This window comes from Cetorhinus maximus, chromosome 20 (genome assembly GCF_964194155.1).
Source record: "Cetorhinus maximus chromosome 20, sCetMax3.hap1.1, whole genome shotgun sequence".
Lineage (NCBI taxonomy): Eukaryota > Metazoa > Chordata > Chondrichthyes > Lamniformes > Cetorhinidae > Cetorhinus > Cetorhinus maximus.
The window spans coordinates 40,308,661-40,328,871 of record NC_135898.1 but is presented as its reverse complement, the minus strand read 5'-3'; the positions used below and the strand labels follow the sequence as shown (position 1 = coordinate 40,328,871).

At 44.1% G+C, this 20,211-nt stretch overlaps 1 protein-coding gene across 1 annotated transcript in view; it reads right to left on the bottom strand.

Moving 5' to 3' along the window:
• pcdh15b (protocadherin-related 15b) overlaps positions 1-20,211 on the bottom strand; it is a 1,616,824-nt gene that overhangs the window by 408,335 nt on the left and 1,188,278 nt on the right. Inside the window, exon 24 of the mRNA XM_078565941.1 lies at positions 2,135-2,263. Within this exon, the coding sequence (XP_078422067.1) occupies positions 2,135-2,263 (129 nt within the window). The remainder of the gene's footprint in view (positions 1-2,134; positions 2,264-20,211) is intronic.

Here is a 20,211-nt window from a genome sequence, read left to right as displayed (position 1 = left end):
CTGTATATTCCTTTTACTTTTGATGGACTCTAATTTGACCAACCTATCCTTCCCCACTCTGTAACCTATGTGTGTGTGTGTGTGCGCGCGCACGTGTGAAAATCAGAGCGTATTTTATTATTTTACTTAGGCTGGTTTAAGTATAATAAAGCTAACCTCTTTCTTTGTCAAACTCAAGAAAACCTATCAAATTGGTTATTTTATGATCACAGCGTATAAACAGTTCTCACAAAATTGGCAAATATATCATTTTCAAACACAAGAAAAACCTGTTGTAGTCAAATGAGGAAAGGAAAAAGAGGGGATCCATTCAACCCCTCCTTACCTGGTCATAACAATTCCCAAAAGGGGAAGGTTTGTACAAAGTTCATAATATGGAATTCTAAAGCAAACTAAAATTACCCCAATATTGACACTGTGATGACACCATTTTTCATAACTCATATTTTAAAATTAAAGCATTGAACAAAAAGATCAGCTGGCCCAGAATTAGTTTAAGATTTGGCAGGGGTATGCGGACACTTGAAGAAGGTAGTCTCACATCAGCTTAATTTTACATAACCTAGGGCAGAATTTTGCCCTTGTCGGGCAGGCTCACTGGGGGTGGTCGGGAACCCAACCGCTGCCCGTGATCGGGGCTGGACCGCCCAGCGTGAAACGCGAGCGGCTGCCTGAGCGGGCGGGGGAGGAGGAGGAGTGGGGAACTTTGCACATGCACACGAGCGAGTGCTTGAAAATCTCCCTGAGGCACAGAGCTGCCTCAAGGAGATGAAGAGTTTTAAAAATTAGAAGTAAAGAATTTATAAGTGTTATAAAATATGTCCCCTCATGTGATTCTGTTACATGAGTAGGGACATGTTATAAATGAAGTTTAAAATTTTTATTTTATATTTATTTGATGTTGGAAACTTCATCCCGCCCATGGATGGGGTTTGAAAAATTTAAGTTAATTGATACTTTAATGGCCTTAATAGGCCTTTTAATTGTTGGCGGGCGTGCAGCTGATTCCCGCGCGCCCCCGCCAACCGAACTACCGCACGACTGCACGTCAACAACGGGACATCATCGCACGTCATTTCATGCTTGAGCGTGTCGGTCGCACGCCCACCCGCCGAGGTGAAAATTCTGCCCATAGAGTTTGCTCTTCCATAATTAGATAGTGGGGCAAATGGGACACTGTAGCTTTCCCCCTTTCACCACTCTAAAATACCTGGTGTAAACCCAAAACATAATAGGAGCACATAATATATTACGTTGCTTTTCTTGTTGCAAAGTACAATTACTCTTACGAATCATAATGAGTATTGAACTAGGTGCAGTACATGAGGAGGCATTTGGGGGATGAAAGGAGATCAAGTGATGCACTCTGAACGAGCTGCAGTAATGGATTGTCCGTCAGTGTGATATTGGTCTTCGTAGACTATAGATTTGGTATGCAGTTATAAGCTAGGTAGAACTTGAAGGAAGGTAGATCCACAGTGAAGCTGGCTTTAAATGGGAAGATACATTGTTGATGGGGAGAAACTTTCTTAGCATTATGACACTTGCTTTATTTATTTATTGGCTTAAATATGGCAAAATGCAACGTGGTGCCCAGTACAATAAGAAATTAATCAGGAAGCACGCCCAGCGAATTAATCTTACACCACAGAGCGTATTTGTCATGTTTAAAAATACTTCCATTTGCTGTGTTAGTTCATGAATTTTATCTAAATTCCCTTGTTGGTTGAAATTCCACAATATAGCACACAATATTTGTGATGCATTGGTTAATGTGCTTCAATTAAAGACCCCTTTGTTTATTATTTTAAAAAAATAAAATTTGTTAAAACAGGAAGCATACAAAAATTATACAATTGTGTTAGCTACACAATAAATATCACACCATGGAATTTCAGCCCACTTGAGATTACAAGCAGTAATAGATATGCATTTGTTAAAAACTGCTTCAATTTCTAATACCATTTTTGATCACAAGTGAGATAAAAATTACAGTGAAAAAGTACCAAAAGCTTGATTTAGAAAATACAATGCAATTCAGAGCTTATATGGAAGGAGCATTGGAAACACATTTTAATCATTTCAAATTTTACAGCCTACACATTTCTTCTAAAAACAGTTCAAGTTGTCTTACCCTGACTTGACCGACATAGATATTTGCTTCTTCCTCCAATACAGTAAAGTTCTTAAGAAAGATGGTGTCAAAGGTTGGGTCGTTGTCATTCACATCAGTAACCACAATGTTGACAGTTGTAGTGGAAGTCTATGGAAAGAAAATCTAGCTTCAACAATGCTTATTCTCTACAGATTACCATTTGAAGTCACATAAATTTTGAAAACAATTTATGCATCCTGCTACACTTAATGAGCAATTAGGATAACAATTTGTGATTAATTCTGGAGAAGATGTGCAAGAATTATTTTCTTGGAGCAGTTGGCAAGGCAAAGCTGATATCAGTATCAAAGTGACTTGTGAAGTCATTTATAATGGCACCTTTGGAAATCTGCAAATACTTCCCAACATAATCATAAGCAGAAAGAATTTTGATTTAATTAATCAAGTCCTCTAGTGAATTAATTCAAGGTCAGATTACTTTGAGCTGTTTGAACGAATGTCCATGATAAATTCTGTAATTTTTTAAAAGTACAATCACATAAATTTATTATTAAAACATTCATAGTTTTCTGGTTCATCAACCATGCCAATGTAACTCTCAGAATATCAATGCATTACAACCAGTGAAAAAAGGTGATAGCTTTCTCCATTGTTTATTTCAGCCAATCACCATTTTTAGAAATCTTAGAAGATACTAAAATCCTCTTTCAATTTGCCCTCTTTGCTTTGTGGACTTGCATAAATTCGATTATTAGCTTCTCAAGTTAATCTACCTTCTGTTGCGGCCTTTTGAGACGAGTCTAACAAGAAACAAACTCAAAGTTTAATTTGGAAAACATAGCGCAGTTCAGAATTTTTCAGAAGAAGCATCACAGAAAATATTTTAGTCATTTCGGCTACATTTGTCTTCAGGAAGAACAAATCCTGAATATTCCTGTTCTGTATTTAGCTGAAAGCAGATTACAGTGATTTATCCAATAATTATTTTCTCCCTTCCAATAAACAGATGCTTGGCACCTCCTCCTGATGCCCAGCTGAAATCGGAAACTTGATGTATGCAGAATCTTGGGGATCAATCTATGATCTGTTACAACTACCACTGCAATAATTGTTTTGATTTAGTGATCTTTCTTTGGAGGATGCAAACACATTTTCCTGATCTAATTAGACCATGCAGCTACAACTGCTGCTACATAATTAACATAGAACTTTACAGCAGTGAAACAGGCCATTCAGTCCAACAGGTTTATGCTTCTGCTTAAGGTCCACACAAGCCTGCACCCACCCTAATTCATTTCACCTTATTATCATATCCTTTTAATTCTTTCTCCCTCATGTGCGTATTTAGTATCCCTTTAAATTCTACAAAAGTAAGCCAGTAGGCACACAAGAGTAATTTCATGATCAGTATTCCTTTGGTTTCTCACAGTCTTTATGAAGCAGCTAGATTCTGTTCTACGTTTCCCTGCATGGAACCTTGAAACTGGGACTCTCATGATTTTACACCACTGTAACACTGCATGTTTGTGGTGCAAAGCTTGTGGGCTCTTAACTGGGAATAAGTTTCTGGTGCACAGGGATGGGCAAAATGAGCATCAAAGCTGCTGAATGCCATCAATTTGAGGCCTGGGCTATTTTAACTTCCAGGCCTCATTTACCTCCTGGAGGCATGCTGCAGGTCCGAACTGAGCAGATAAAGACAGCTTTGCTGGCTTAGTTGGGGAAATCAAAATGATGGAGCCTGGAAGCTGTGCACCAGCTCCAAGGCACATTGTGGATCGAGAATGGGGTTGGCGGGGAGTGGAGTAAATATCAAGGCACCTTGCTAGGTGGAGGAGTTACCATCCAAAATCTCCAGCCCACCCCAGTCTCCAAAACATATAATAGAAGCAAAATGTATAATCTGTTCCACGAACTGTTTAAACCATTCTGATATTAAACAAACAGCAACCAGAGTAGATGCAGCTGTCAAAATATAGAGGGAGAGGGGATAACTTTCACTTGTGGTGATGACCGAACTTTCTCTTTTGGTGATGGCAGTAGCGGATTGTTGACTCTTATACACCTGCCTGATTCTCCTACTTACTGACTTCAACTAAAGGGAAAATCAAGTGGAGCACTGGACACAGATTAGGTAGGCAGTAAGTCATATAAATTAGATGCTAAGTTAACACTTGAGTTGGACCTGCAAACTTATCAAAATAAAAAGGTCAGGCTGCCGGTCCAAATATAAACATGGCAAAAATGGTGTACTCACTTGGGAACAGCACAAATGCGACTGACGTTGACAATGGGGGAAATTGAATGAAAGATAAACCATGGGGATATGATAAAAAATGCAGAAAAAACAACTACACGTTGCAAGGATGGATATCTCAAAGGAACAACAATTCTGTCATGCTAGAATACATTCACTTATCCACGAAGAATAATAAATAAACCCTATCTGTAGATTTTACTGTGCAAGTTTGATTCTCAATGGGATGGAAAGAGAGACAGATTGATGTAAATTAGAGTGCGAACTGGTCTAGAAATAAATCATACAATTTTTTCCAGAGAAAATGTTTGAAAAAACTCTAAAAATGCATTATGCTTACTCCTAGTTCATATTTCAATTATGTATTTTACAACCATATGCTAAGAAACACAGGTAATATTTACTTCAGTTAAGTATAGACCCACTTCATGCATAATAGGTGGATGAGCAAAATTATGTTACAATTAGTCGTATTTCATAGAATTCCTGATCCAGGCATTAGTTGCAAAAATTCTAATTCAAGCATGAAATGTCTCCAATTATTCAATTTTTCCTATTCACCATGAAATGTGGGAAATCCACAGGGAGGATAACAAGTCAGTGTAGATTCAGTTTATGCAGAAGTTGGCAAACCTGTGGAATATACAGCCTAGGGAAACATTGTGAGCTGAAAGTATCATCAAATTCAGGAAAAAAATGGGTCAAGTACCTAGAGAAAAATAAAATGATGGAAAGGTATGAGCGATATCAGGGATATATTTCTTTGACTTGACGTTGAGACCAGTCAGTTACCCATTCTTGTACCTTCCTATGCTCTTATCCACTGCCAACTGTATCCAGCTGAGATCTAAACATTCTTATAAAGTGAATATTTTTATGTGTACATTGAATTGTTAAAATTAATAAGGTGACCATGGTGCAAAATTAAGCAAGTTGGCAAACAATTGGTAAGAATCCTTAAACCAACAGAACAACAACAATTTGTGTTTATGTCATGCCTTTAATGTAATAAAACATCCAAAGGTGCGTCACATGAGCGTTATGAAGTGAAATTTGACACCAAGCCACATAAGGCGATATTAGGGCACATGACTAAAAACTTAGCCAAAGAGGTATGTTTTAAGGCGCATCTTTAAGAGGAAAGATAGATAAAGAGTTAGAGAGATTTAGGGGGGGGATTTCAGAGCTCTGTGCATGGGCAATGGAAGGCACGACCACCAATTGTGGAGTAATTAAAATCAAGGATACTCAAGAGGCTAGAATTAAATGAGTGCAGATATCCGGGAGGTTTGTGGGGCTATAGGAGATTACAGAAATATGGGAGGGAGGGTGGAGGATGGAGGTTGGTGCAGGGGTGGTGGTTGGTTGCAAGGCCATGGGAGGAATTGAAAACTAGAACAGGATCACTGGCCCAGAGTTTGTTTGAGTGGGGAATCTTGCAGCACGTCCATTGCTTAGTCTTTTTCCTCGACCCTCAGCTCAATAAAATCATTGGTAGAAATTTCGGGAAGTGCAAGCTGATAATGACTAATTGATCATTTGGGACTTTTGGTGAACAATGGAACCAACAGTCTTAACCAATGAGGTTTAAGGATTGAAAAATAAACAAAGGAACGGTGTAAAAGGAAATAGGGTGAATTACAGTCAAAGCAGATATAGGAAGAGAAACAAAGAAAAATAAAAATTGTTTTAGAAAAGAGAAAAGAGATAAAGTAAGAAAAAGGCATGAAATATTAAAGTTTTAAAATCTCTAACAATTTACTAGTTCCAGGAGTCAGACTCCAAAGTTTCAGTTGCTCTCTTTCTGGGCCAGAGAAATTAGGTGCTATTACAGGAAAATAAATCTTATCATTAAAAGAAGTACTTAGCTGTTACATACCAGCCCTAACTTTTTCTAGCCGTTATTTAATTGGCAACTAAAGTGCAAATACAGCAATTTTTTGAAATTAAATGAGGAGTTGGAAGTAAAGTAGCCATTTTCATGAGGCTAATGACAAAGTCCACAAAGTTTTGGGAATATACAATTTATGGGGTATATCTCCCTATCGACAAGTTGCTGGAAAAATGATGCATTAATTACGCCAAGCGCCTTCAAGCAGCAAGTCTGGCAAATGCTTTTTGACAAAATACTTATGTCTGTACTGTGACTCAATTGTAATGACTTCCAGTTGCCTATAAAAAGAATTAACCACTGAGCAAATGACATGTACTAGATACACATCTGAGCTTGGAAGAGGACAATTATACTTTTTAAGTGCAGTTGGTAATTGCTGAAGAATTATGAAATGAACTTCACAGAAAAACGTATTCAATCTATTAAAAAATGTTATGGCCTCTATCTCTGAAGTACTCTCCTACAATGTGTTGCTTGGCTTTTGTTTCTTTACCAACTAATTCATTTTAAACACCAAGGCTGCAAAATTTGACTCCGTAGTGCCACTCGTTCTGTCACTATAGGTGCCGAGTTAGAAGAAAGATGAAATAAAAACAGAAAATGCTGCGCTCTGAAGAATCATACAGACTCGAAATGTTAACTCTGTTTCTCTCTCCACAGATGCTGCCAGACCTGCTGAGTTTTTCCAGCATTTTCTGTTTTTATTTCAGATTTCCAGCATCCGCAGTATTTTGCTTTTATCTTATTATAGGAGAAAAATGACGTTCATGTGGCTTCCACACACATACAGAATGACGCATGCTGAACAGCATCTCACAGTGACACCATTAGCACAAGAATTGCATGCGTGCACCGAAAGTATGCAGAATAGGCAGATTGTGATCAGGTTAGTGTACAAATGTTGATTTGATGCCAGACCTGCCATTCTGGAGCTTACCACTCTGGTTAATGCCCTCTTTTAAAACATGCACAGTTGAGCATGCGTTCAGCAGCATGAAGGGCACCAAGCAGAACTATTTACAGGCATCATTATCTAACCTGCAGGCTAGCTGCTTATTGCTTTCTACTGGCTCTGTTCGAATTTTTGGAAGTACTGAGTGCTTGGAAGAGACTGCAAGGAGTGGTGCTGCATGCGGAACCATTGATTGCTACTGCAAGGCTGTAGGCATACTGCTTGCTGAAAGTTATGGACACCATAGTACCTGTCCCTTTGTGGCTGCAGCAGGAAAGGGAGATGTTGCCGTGGCAGTAAAGAATAAAAGAAGCTGCTCACAAAGAGAAGGGGATGGAAGAAAGGTTCTCAGCAGGAGCCCCCCACTTACATTCTTTTGGAAGCACTTCTCTTATCTCCACCTAACTAAGTGTGTTTGCCATCTGCAATTCATGAAGGAGGTGGTCACAGAGCGCTGCCACCACTTTTAACAAGACCTGCAGCCTCAGGGCAATACGAGGATAGCACTGCCAATAGTGATGAAAGTGACTGTGGCACTTAACTTCTAGGCATTGGGATCCTTCCTGGTTGGAACAGGCAGCATAGCTAAAATCTCACAATTCCTCATCCACCACATTTCTCAGGAGGTAACTGGCTCTGTATGCCAGGACTTCACTGTCTTCTCCCTGAACAGAAAGAAGCAGGAGCAGTGTGTAACAAAAACAGAAAGCTCTGGAGAAGAGTCATATGGACTCGAAACATTAACTCTGTCTTTCTCTCCACAAATGCTGTTGGACCTGCTGAGTTTTTCCAGCAGTTTCTGTTTTTGTTTCAGATTTCCAGCATCCGCAGTATTTTGCTTTTATCTGAAGAGTGTGTTTGTGGCTTTGCTAGGATAGTGGGCTACCCATGGTACATAAAATACATACACATGGCTTTGTGGGCACAACAGTTCATTGCTGAGATATACCACAACTGCAAAGGTTACCAGTTGCTCAATGTGCACTTGATGTGTGATCACATACTCGATGTGTGATTACATACTGTTGGTGAATGTTGGCATCAGTCATCCTGTGTCAGTCAGCTGCTCCAGTATCCTTTCAGCCACCACAACAAACCAGAGGGAAAACACTGGGTGAAAAGTGCTATCCAGTCTACACCTGGCTGTTGACTTCCTGGCGCAACTTGTGGCCAGCACTCATATAACGAGAACCAAGCAGCCATGAAAATTGTACCATTGAGCAGATGATTGAAGTGCTGAGGCAAAGGTTTTGCTGGCTAGACCATGCTGAAGGAGTTATTCCGAGTCACTGTGGTGTGCTACATTCTCCACAACCTGGTAATCATGAGGGAATAGCCCATGCCACCGATTTGCTGATGACCTGAGAAGGAAAAAGAAGAGGGAAAGGGGGAAGAAGGGGAGGAGGAGGAGGATCGAGGTGAGGGGGTGGGTGTCTGGAATTCGCTGCCCAAGTTGGTGGTAGTGGCAGAAACTCTAAACTCTTTTAAAAAGTACCTGGATCTGCACCTTAAGTGCTGTAAGCTGCAGGGCTATGGCTGGGTGCAGGAAGGTGGGATTAGAAAGGGCACCTGGATGTCCTCGGGCTGGAATGGACAAGATGGGCCCGAATAGCTTCCTTCTGTGCTGTAACTTTTTTATGGTTCTATGGTTCTATGGGTGGGGGAAGGGAGGAGTCAGCCAGCTCATCCACATTCTGGACAGATTGTCAATTAGCACCTAATGCAACCCCGGGTCCTACTTAATAAAACCTCAGATCCTCACTTGTCCAAGAATCCTACACTTTACTATCCCTCATATATAGACCATCACAACATCCTCATGGCCAAATTTCAGGAAAAAAAAAGCCAACATTGTGTCGCAGGTGCCTTTGCCTAACCTGGTGCTCCTACACAGTGCTACTGCCCCAGTGGCTACAACATAGGTGGTGGAAGATTGCCAATGATCCAATTGAAGAAAATGAAGATATTCTTGTAGGGTGCCCTCAAGCAGCTCTGGGCCGAGAAGGCCCATTTCAGTATGCTCTACATCGGTGTGGGCTGGCTATAATCTGGGCTGGCTGGCTGACTGACAGGTAACAGCAAGGGCACTGGTAGAGTGACACCAGTGGGAGCATGAATGCTGTTGTCCTAAGTGAGGACAGGAGTTTCAGGCTCCATAGAGCCACTGCACCTCAGCAATCTAACTAATCTGTTGGAGGGCAGATTGCTGGACTGCTGAGATACCTGAAAGCCCCTTGAAAAACAGGTATCTGCAACCATGCCAACCCCAGTCTGAGCTTACATGGCAACAAGCTGAGTTTTCAAGACCTTAGTCTGAGCTTCCACTCCAGCACTCTGCTTGGGCTGTCATGGAAGCTGAGAAGCCAACCATCAGACACCGCATCATGGTTGGATTCTCAAATGCTCTCATGTAATTGGTCATGCTAGAAAGGATGGCTGCAAGCTCTGTGTGATGCCATGTGCTGAAGCTGGAGCCTGATTCCTCTGTGCTCCTTGGCAGTGACAGCAGGCTTTCTGGCAAGTCAGGCAATGCTTCAAGCATTTTGATGTGCATTCCCATCGGCCTTTTTCTGCACGTTGCCCCATTAAAGTCCACGTCTGCATCCTCTCTCTGTGGCAGAACTCATCCTCTGGGGAGCTGGCTATCCTTTCCCCTTGGCTTAGCTGCATCCCACTCTTGCCCAGTGACTCACAGCATGCAAATCTCACCTCTGTTCTACCCTCTTAATTTCACAAATGTCAATACATGAGCAGTTGGCTGCGAGTGTCAGATTGAGTAATGGTGTGGACATAATCTTACTGCCTTAACTTTTGATGGCGTGCCAGGACCATTTGTGGTTTGTGAACCTGATAAGAGTAGCTGGCTTTCTGCTTGTTCTTTATGGAAGGCGACCAATTAAAAACCTGCTTCTGGGTTTCCTGGCCAATTACATAGGGCTGGCAGGATAAAGGAGCCATTTTAGCGGAGGAATGATTTCTGCTTAAAGGGACCACAGCATGTTGCAGAGAAGCCCATTGCAATTGTTTATTATTCAGGCTGCTGAACCCACAGGAATGGAAAGGAGACATGGGAAGGCTGCTCCTGGGTCTCCCTCTCATACTTGGAGATTTAGCTGAGGGGGTTGCAGCAAGGTGAGCTCTTCTAATGATGGAAGGAAGAGGCCAACCTCTCCAAGCAAGCATGGATGGAAGTGGCCAAGAAAATGAGAAGAAACAATGTGTTCCTCCAAGGTATATCAAGAGGATCGAGGACCTGAGGAGGGCATGACGGGTGAGTGGCATAGCACCTTCAGATGCCAAGCCCTGACTCTCACTTGTACAGCATTTTCCTGCACAGCACACCTCCGGTCAACACACCTTGCAGCTCAACTCATTCCTCTCATCCTCATCTGAACAGCCAATACTCAACCTCAGCCCATTGCCCTCTTGCAACCATGCCTCACAGTCGCTCTCCACAAATGGTCGCCCTTCACTCCTCTGTACGAAGCCTACTCATACACCTCTCTGCTTTCTCTCCATTTAGAAGAAGAAAGCACACAATTGGCAAGAGGCAGAGACGCATGGCTGCGGGACACAGGGAGTTGGCCCTCCAGTGACAGGCACCTTACTGGCCACTGCTTATGCATGCTCACCTGGTCCATTGGGAAGGAGGTCTTGTTCCAGGTGGCTGCAGGTGTCAGCAACAACCTACTATGAGAGCCTAAGCCACCTGAGGCACTGGTACTCAGGCATGTCAAAAGAGCCGATTCTCAGAATGTAGATCCTCTATTGGCGTTTTTTGCTTCCTCCCAGCTGCATCATGATGACCATCCCCTCTCCCCTATGGAGGGGCATGTGGAAGAGGAAAAGGCAGCTGGTGCTTTTGCTGGTGTTGCTTTTGCTGCAGCCTTGCCTTCCAAGCAGCTGGCAATCACCTGTCATGCAATAAGAGCACTTTCTGATTGAAGGGGCGGAATCATTCTGGTCTTACCGGGGTGGACCTGAAGGCAAGACTGGGAGGAAATTCTGACATCCTGGCATCAGGTCAGAGGTGCAATCTTCCCAGAGGCAGGTCATCACCAGCAGAGGCCACCTGCCCACCAGCAACAGGGAGCCAATTTGAATAATTAACTGGCCATTTGTGGGCTGATTGGGGATGTTGCTGGGATATTCCCAGCAGTCAATGGGTCCCCTATTGAGGACGAAGCCTGGCAGGTGGCAGGTGGAACTTGCTGGCAGCTGGCTCAGGAGCTTGTTGGGGGGGGGGGGGGGGGGTGAACGGCAGGGAGGGATGGGGGGCGGTGCAGTCTGGCCTCCTGTTCTTACCACCAGCCACCCCACCCCTCTGGACTGGAGCAGCATTGATTAGAGGGCCACAGCTGTGCTGCCAGCCATCTTGTGGCGGGGATTCCCCGCCACAAGAGTGACCTGGCAGCTGTTGCCAGAGTTAATTTTTTCAAACCTTATTAGAGAGTGCCTGAAGATGGAGGTGCCCTCATGGTCCCTATCCTGCAGCAGCAGCACCTACCTATGATTGGGCTTGCACCCATAGCGACCCACTTACTGTCCCGGAAATAATCCCACTCTAAAGGCGACAAGATTCTGCCATGGCGTGCTTTGCAAAGTGGCCTCTCATCTGGCAGCTCTTCAGTGTAACTGACCAAAGCCTTCACAGCTTGTCACTTATCCAGAGAAATTCTGTCCCTCTGTGCTCTCACCTTCCCCACTTTGCAGGGTTGGAAACACAATGTAGGGCTGCTCACTATTTGGGCGAAAGGGAATCTATACATAAAATACTTCTTAATTGCCTGCTTATCAACTTTAATTGCCTTCTCGCCTCAATTGCAGGGAGTTCCCAAGCTTCAATCCATACTCATTCCTGGAGATGGGAAAGCATTAGGATACTGGCCAATGCAAAAATGCGAAGCGTACTTGTCCTGGGAATCCTTCTTCACAGGGCAGGTTCATCGACGAAGCCAAGCCATTTTACAGCATTAGCTGCCTTGTTTTGTTAAGTCTTCATTCACTAACACAGTGAAAAGCTTTGGGACATTTGGGTGGCAGGGTGGGTAGGGTAGATAGTGTGATATGGGGGGTAGAGTGGCAGGGTGTACGGTGGGTAGAGTGGTGAGGTCAGATCGGAGGGGAGTTGGAGGGTAAGGGGGAGTTGGAGGTGGAGGGTTGGGAGTGAGTCAGTTGGGCCATTGGTGAGTTAGGGGAGTTGTAGGGTCAGGGAGAGTCAGAGGGTCAGGAGGGGGGAGTCAGAGGGGGTTCTGTGGGGAGTCGGGGGTTACTTGTATGTATACCCAGAGTTATTCGGGGGGGGACGAGGGGTCAGATGTATAGTTACCTGGGGAGGCGGTGGCTGCATTGTCACTAGACTGGTAATCCAGAGATCAAGGGTAATGTTCTGGGGACCTGGGTTTGAATCCCACCATGGCAGATGGTGAAATTTGAATTCAATAAAAATCTGGAATTAAAAGTCTGATGATTAGTGATTTTGGGTAAGGTGATGACCATAAAGCCATTGCCGATTGTAAAAACCCATCTGGTTCACTGACGTCCTTTAGGGAAGGAAATCTGTTGTCCTTACCCGGTCTGGCCTACATGTGACTCCAGACCCACAGCAATGTGATTAACTCTTAAATGCCCTCCGAACAAGGGCAATTAGCCAGCAATGCCCACATCCTATGAATGAATTATAAAAAAGTTAGACACATTTTTTCTCTTGTCTAACATTCCCTGGGTAACTATCCAGGTAAGTGAATGGAACCGTCCGAAGTCTCCAACACTAACTCAGATGCAAGGGAATTGCCCATTAGAAGGTGAAATTCCAATGCAGTCCCTGTGTTGGGACCTCCGACGGTTCGCCCAACCTCTGGGGTACCACCATCCTACTTCTGCAATGGCCTGAAACTTCTGAGGAGTGGAAATCACCATTGGATTGTCACTTTGCTGGATTTTTTTTACACAATGCTCTGCATTTCTGACTCAGACATCTGAGCTGGGCCTCTTCAGAAATGCAGAATGCACCTGTTATGGGAGTCCTTCCTTGCAGCGCCAGATCGTCAGGGGAAGCTAAGCCATGCCCCCTTTTTAGGGCACTAACTGCCATATTTTGATAAGTCTTCATTCACAAACACAGTGAAAAACTTTGGGACATTTTAATAGCTTTTCACTAAATGAATGCAAGTGCATAAATGGGGTAGGATGGCAGGGTGGTAAGGTGGAAGGCTGGGTGGCATGGTGGTAGGGGGATAGGGTGGCAGAGTGATAGAGTGACAGGGTGGTAGGCTGGGTACGGTTACAGTTGGGTAGGGTAATGAGGTCAGATCAGGGGCAACAGGTGGTCAAGAGGGGAGTCAGAGGGTTTGGGGGGTATTGGAGGGTCAGGGGGGATGTCAGAGGGTCAGGGGAATAAGTCAGAGGGGGAGGTTGGAGGATTGGTGGGGGAGTCAGAGCGTCATGGGTGGGGGGAGGAGTCAGTAGGCCATGGCCATAACTCAAAGGGCCAAGGGGGGAGTCGGAGGGCTGAGGGGAGTCGGAGTTGGAGGGTCGGACGAGTGTTGAAGGGTCGGGGGGAAGTTGGAGCGCTGGAGGGTCTTTGGGAGAGTCAGAGGGTGGAAGGAGGTAATCAGAGGGTTGGGGGGGGAAGTCGGAGGGTCTGCAGGGGAGTAGGAGGGTACACAGAGGATTTGGAGGATCTGCGGGGGGAGTCGGAGGGTCTGCAGGGGAGTCGAGGAATCTGGGGAATTGGAAGGTAGGGGACAGAGGGTCATGCTTGGGAGTCAGATGGTCGGGGGCAGTCAGAGGGTTGGGGGGGGGGGGGGGGGGGGGTCAGAGGGGGGTCAGTTGTATGGTTACCCAGGAGATAGACATGACTTTTTTTCTCGTCTAACATTTCATGGGTAACTATCCAGATAAGTGGCTGGAACCACGTTTCCAACTCAGAGTTCCAGACACAGGAGAACTGCCCATTGGAACCTGAAACTTCCCGAGCAATTCCTAGGGAGACCCCCCCAGCGCCTCTTCTGTGACCATCCTATTTTTGCAACAAGCTGTATCTTCCGATGAGTGGATTGCCACCCTGCTCCCATGTTTTTACACAGCGCTGGAGCTCCACGTTTCTGGCCTGTGATTGAGAACCAGGCCCCTTCAGGAATGTGGAGCGCACCTATTCTTGGAATCCTTCCTCATAGCAGTGGATCGTTGGAGGGAGCCAAGCCACAACCCCTTGTTATGGCACTAACTGTCGTATTTCGGTAAGTCTTTCACTAATACACTGAACAACGTTTGGATGTTTAAATAGCTTTTCACTGTGTTAGCAAATTAGTGCGAGTGAGGTACATGGGTAGGGTGATAGGGTAGCTGGGTGGTTGGGTGGGTATAGTGCCAGCTGGGTAGGGTGGCAGGGTGCTGAGGTCAGGTCAGGTCATGTCAGGGGGGTGGAATCAGAGGGTCAGTGGTTGTCACAGATTCACACGGGGGGTGGTAGTTGGAGGGTCAGGGGCGGGCCAGAGGGTTGGGGTGGGGGGGGGCCAGAGGGTTCGGGGGGAGCCAGATGGTCAAGTGGGGAGCTAAAGGATCAAAGGGGGATCCAGAGGATCTTGGGGGGCGGGCATGATGTAGGAAGGTCTGGGGGGTGTTTGAGATTGGGGAGGGTCCTCAGGTCAGCAGTGGAATCGGAGGGTCAGGGGGAGTTGGAGGGTCTGGCGTGTGTCGGAGAGTTTGGGGTAGTCGTAGGGTCAGTGAGGAAGTCGGAAGGTCAGGGGAATCAGCGGATCAGGGAGTTGGAGAGTTGGGGGGGCTCGGAGGGATTCAGAGAGTTAGGTATTGGGGGTTGGGGTGGTGAGAACAGAGTCAATGAGTTCAGTTGTATGGTTACCCAGGAGTTAGATATGACTTTTTCCTGTCTAAAAATTCCTGAGTAACTATTCAGGTAACTGAGTCAGAACCCACCAAAGTCTCCAACTCTAACTCAGATTTGCAGACTTTCTCGGAGCATTCTGGATGAAGAGGAATTGCCCATCAGAAGTTGAAACTTCCTGGGCCATTCCCATGCAGTGCTTGCATTGGGATTTCTGAGGGGTCTCATAGCGCATCTTCTGGTGTACTCTTGCGTACGACCATCCAGGTAGTGCAAGATCTGGGTCATTATTTCTTTGATAGTGTTTGTACTGAAATCAGCATGATAAATCCACGCTTGCTAAAGGTAGTGACCCCTCACATTCACATCAAGGCTTGTAAGCAGAATTTTAAGTGGCATTGGGATACAGCTGGCCAAAGAGTGATTGTCATTCCATGGTCAGGTGGATTTGAACTGTTGGGCTCATTACTGTATGATTGGCGGCCAGTTTGCCTGATCACTAGCAGCAGCCAACCCACTGGCTGGGCATGATCCTTGGCTGGCCCGTAGAAGACTATTTAAACTGTCAATGCATCTTCAAATGGGAAGATGCATCCACATTGCTGACATTGGTCCCTGCATTTGCTGGACGTACCTCATCTTGGAAAATGAGTTAGGAGCAAGCCCCCATGTTTTCCAACACAAATCTGGAGGCCCCAATTGGAAAGGTAAAGGAATGAAGGGGCATCCTATTTTACCCAATGGAAAGAACAGACCTTGTAGCAAGTCTGGACAGAGGTAGTTGAGGCAGTGAACTCTTGGAACATCACCCACACTACCAGGATTCAATAGAGAAAAAAGTTGATGCCAGACCAGAACAGCAATGATGCAATACAGATTCCCAATTCTGCATTACAGCAAGAAACAGCACTTCCCACACTCTCCTTCCCAGCATTCTGAACAATTCTTCTCTCCAATGCACCACATCCTTCTCCTTCCATCACAAGGGGATATTGTGCCACCTCTCCTTTTCATTCCAATCACACACACACATACTTGTTGCCTTCACAAGATTTTGTTCTCTCCTGGTAGCAACTGCAAAACAATGACCTCCTCTGATGACTCTTTCTTAATTTCACAGTACAGCTACTTTCTTTCAGTGGAATTTTATTTTGTTTGTAGTTTGTTTTTTTCTCTCTCAGCATTCACTCAGCTATACGAAAATGTCACACAAATGCACATCTCTTTGAACATTCAGACACTAAATTGCTCCTCTTTCTTCGGGGAAGAAATGGCTCACAACCCAACAAGGCCAAATTTTGCATCAAGTTAATAGTGAGGTTAATAGTGCTCTCCATTAAACAATACAGCAATATCAAGCAAGGAGTACAATATTGCAGATGTTGGAAATTTGAAATAAAAATAGAAAATGCTGGAAACACTCAGCAGCTCTGGCAGCATGTTTGGAGAAAGATGCAGAGTTAACATTTCAGGTCAATGACATCTGAAGACTTCTTGCAGTTTTTGTTTATTACTTGTCTATCAGATGGGGTTTAACTATAATAATGGTGTCATCAGGACTTAATCTCTCCAATTTGAAACAAAGACCAGTGCAGGGTGATCGGTCAATTGGTTGAAGTCAAAACAATGTATAAATACCAGGCTTCTGTGACTGTGATGCTGCAAGCCTTTCTTGTACAGTAAGGTTTTCCTATGCTTTGATATGACAGAGTTGTTTGTTTGTTCATATCTGAGATTAATTATGATTTATTTCTGCAGCTAGGCAAAGTCTTAGATGCCTTTCATTCAAAAGAAGCAGGATCAGCATATAGTGTCAAAATTTCATTAAAATGTGGCAACCCAATGGGTCTAATTAAGATGAGAGATAGAGTATTAATTAATTCCATTACCCAATGTGAAGGGGAGTATGATGCGACCATGATGGGTGAGTTGTTTCCTTGCCAATCCTTATGATGATAAAGTTAACTACAGTTAAGAGAATGCATTAACAGTTGGCATGTGGTAAACTGTGGCAAAAATGATCTTTCTGGTCATTGCATGTATTCCTGCAAATAAACTCTTAAGTAGTTTATTATAAGCCTTTTTTGACCCATCTTTATAACCCAGGTCAGTTGCATTCATATCTATTTAGCTGAATAAATCAATGGCTAATGCCTTGTTTATTACCTACTCCATGAACAAATAATTCAAAGATGGCAATTATAGACTTTCTAAAGCTGAAATACCAACTAGAGGTGATAGGTAATCACAAGGTCATTCATAATTATAAGACATTGGAGGATCAATCCCAAATTAGAACAAAAAGTTAGTATGGAACTCATCCTTTCTTTCACTATATCATACTTCAATATATAAGGTAAGAATATAAAAGCTTGTTGTTGCTGCTGTGGTATCATTTATCCTACCTCCTTTCTCTTTTGCTGGGCTTCATTTAACCAAATTTAGCGGAAACTCTATCAACGCTCTTCAATATTAATGTGGATATTTTCAGCCTATTGAAATCAAGGGCAAAATTTTACATCCCGCAGGCGGGCACATGCTCAACCTGATCAGGAGTAAAACAGTGCGTGATGATGTTGGACGAGTGTCCCAGCGTCATCGCACACTCGCGTGATATTTTGGTCAGGGGGGTGCGCACAAGAGAGTCAGCAGCGCAGCCGCTGACAATTAAAGGGTCTATTAAGGCCATTAATCAATTAATTTAATCCTATTTTTTGCTGCAGTCCAACCTTATGGTTGGCGGGTGGGCGAATAGGCCAGGCGGCTTTTGCATCTTTTAGGAAATGTCATCCATGGGCGGAATGAGGTTTCCAACAGTAATTTTTTAAAAATTTATTGTACCTCCATACTAACCACCTCCTTCCTGCCTTCCTCCCCTTTTGCCATGTAGGAATATATGTGCTGTGCACTCAATCCATCACATATTTGAGAATTTCCCACTTCTAATCCTTTGACTTATTTGCTAATTTTTCTAGAGACATTAGGAACAGGAGCCCACCATTGACCTTCTTGTGCCTGTGCTACAATTCAGTCAGATCACGGCAGATGTGTAACTCAACTTCATTCACTTAGCTTCGATCCAAACCCCTTAATACTCTTACCAAAGAGAAATTTATCATTCTCGGTCTTAAAAATGTTAATTATCTCAGCATCCGTAGTCCTCTGAGAGAGAGAGTTCCAGATTTCCAATAACCTTTGTGCGAAAAAATGTTTCCTGACTGTACTGCCAAAAGATCTGGCTTTAATTTTACATTCATGTCTCCTTTTTATAAATCCCCCACCAGAGGAAATAGTTTCCCTGTATCTAGTTTATTGTATCCCCATTATCATAAGGACCTTTATCGTTTTTAGATCAAACCCTAAATCAACCCTTAACCTTCTAAACTCATGGGAGAACAAACTAAGATTAGACAGTGTTGCCTCTTAATTTAACCCCTGTACCATTTTCATGAATTGCCTCCAAGACCAATATATCCTTCCTGAGGTGTGGTGCCCAAAAGTGAATGCCTTACTCCAGCTAGGGTCTGACAAAGGCACTGTACAACTGAATCATAACATGCTCCCTTTGTATTCCAGCCTCCTCCAGCTAACATTCCGTTACTCTTTTCGATTACTTTCTGCACCTGCTAAGGTTATTAAGGCCAGATTCCTTCTAATCATTCTGAACTTTGCCAGCCCAACACCTTTGTCTATTGCTTATTCTTCTCTCTTCTTACATAGTGGTGCCCACATTTTATTTCTCACAAAAGATAGCAGACAGGAATGTGACAACCACATCCCAAGGTAACAAGTGATGACCTGGATCTTCCTGTCAGTGATGAAGCGGCGGCACTGCTGACTGCTCAAAAAAAATGAACCTACTTGGTTCATAGGCCGAAGTGAAAACTTAACCTTCTTGCTGCAGCAGGGTGCTGGGACAAACAACGAGGTTTTCCAGAATGGCATATTGTTGGTGAAGACACACCCTATGGTGACATCATCCCTTGAGATCAATCTTCAGCTCAATGATATTAAAACTGTTGTAATTTCAACAACTTTACAACAGCTTTTAAAAAGTCTGCCAGGTCTGACCCTTGGGTATCAAGGTCACATGGCTCCCCTCTCCTCAACAACTCCCCCACTCCCCTGGCTCCTCATCCCCTTTTCCAATGGCTCTGTTTCCCACCTCCAACTTCTCAGTCCCATGTCAAAACACCAACTGATGGACGAGAAAATCACAGCAAAACCACCTGACATTTTCCCCTCCCAGCAGGTGCTGTTTTTGACATCAGCGGGGCTGAGGAGCCGAGTGGGAGCCAGGCATGGGGGAGGAGCCGGGGGCATGGGGTTAGGAGAACAGGAGAAGAGGAACTGGGAGCCAGGGAAATCATAAAGAATGTTTTTTTGCGGATTATGTATTTGCATCTATCCTGGCTGTCAGATTTACTTTTCACTAATTTTTATTCTCTTTTCTGACTTATCCCTGTGATTATCAGCCTTAATATCGTGCAGCTAAAAATCCATGGAAGTGGTGGGCAAATAGGCAAAATTCTCAAACTAATGGTTCCTGCCATTAAGTATTGAAACTGTGGGACCATCAGTGTGGGCACCTCTGGAGCTCATTCAGACGCACCACAACTTTCAGGCTTGAGCGTAAGTCATGTCGCCAGAAGTTGCGGTACAATTGCACCCCTCAATAGCAGCAAACTTCTCAGCATTGCCACCATTGACAAAGAAAAATCCAGGCCAGTAACAAATCGTACTTAATGGCCAGAATTTTTCCATCGGCGAGTTGGGGGCGGGGCCCGCTCGCCAACACGAAAATGACGTGGGATGACGTCGGGGGGAAACCCCCAATGTCATCCCGCCCCATTTAAATATTCAGGAAGGTGGGGGAGAGCAAAATCAGCTGTCTGCCCACCGACCTGTCAATGGCCAATTGAGGCCATTGACAGGATAATTAAAACAATTAAAGGCCCTGCCTGTCCAAGCTTAAGGCTGGCTGGCAGGCCGGGAGCCCTGGCGGGCTTCTGAAAAAACATGAAACCTCATCCAGCGGCGGGATGAGGTTTCATGCCTGTTTTAAAAAACTTTAATAAACTTTATGTGATATTTATTAACATGTCCCATCTCATGTGACATTGTCACATGAGGGGGACATGTTAAT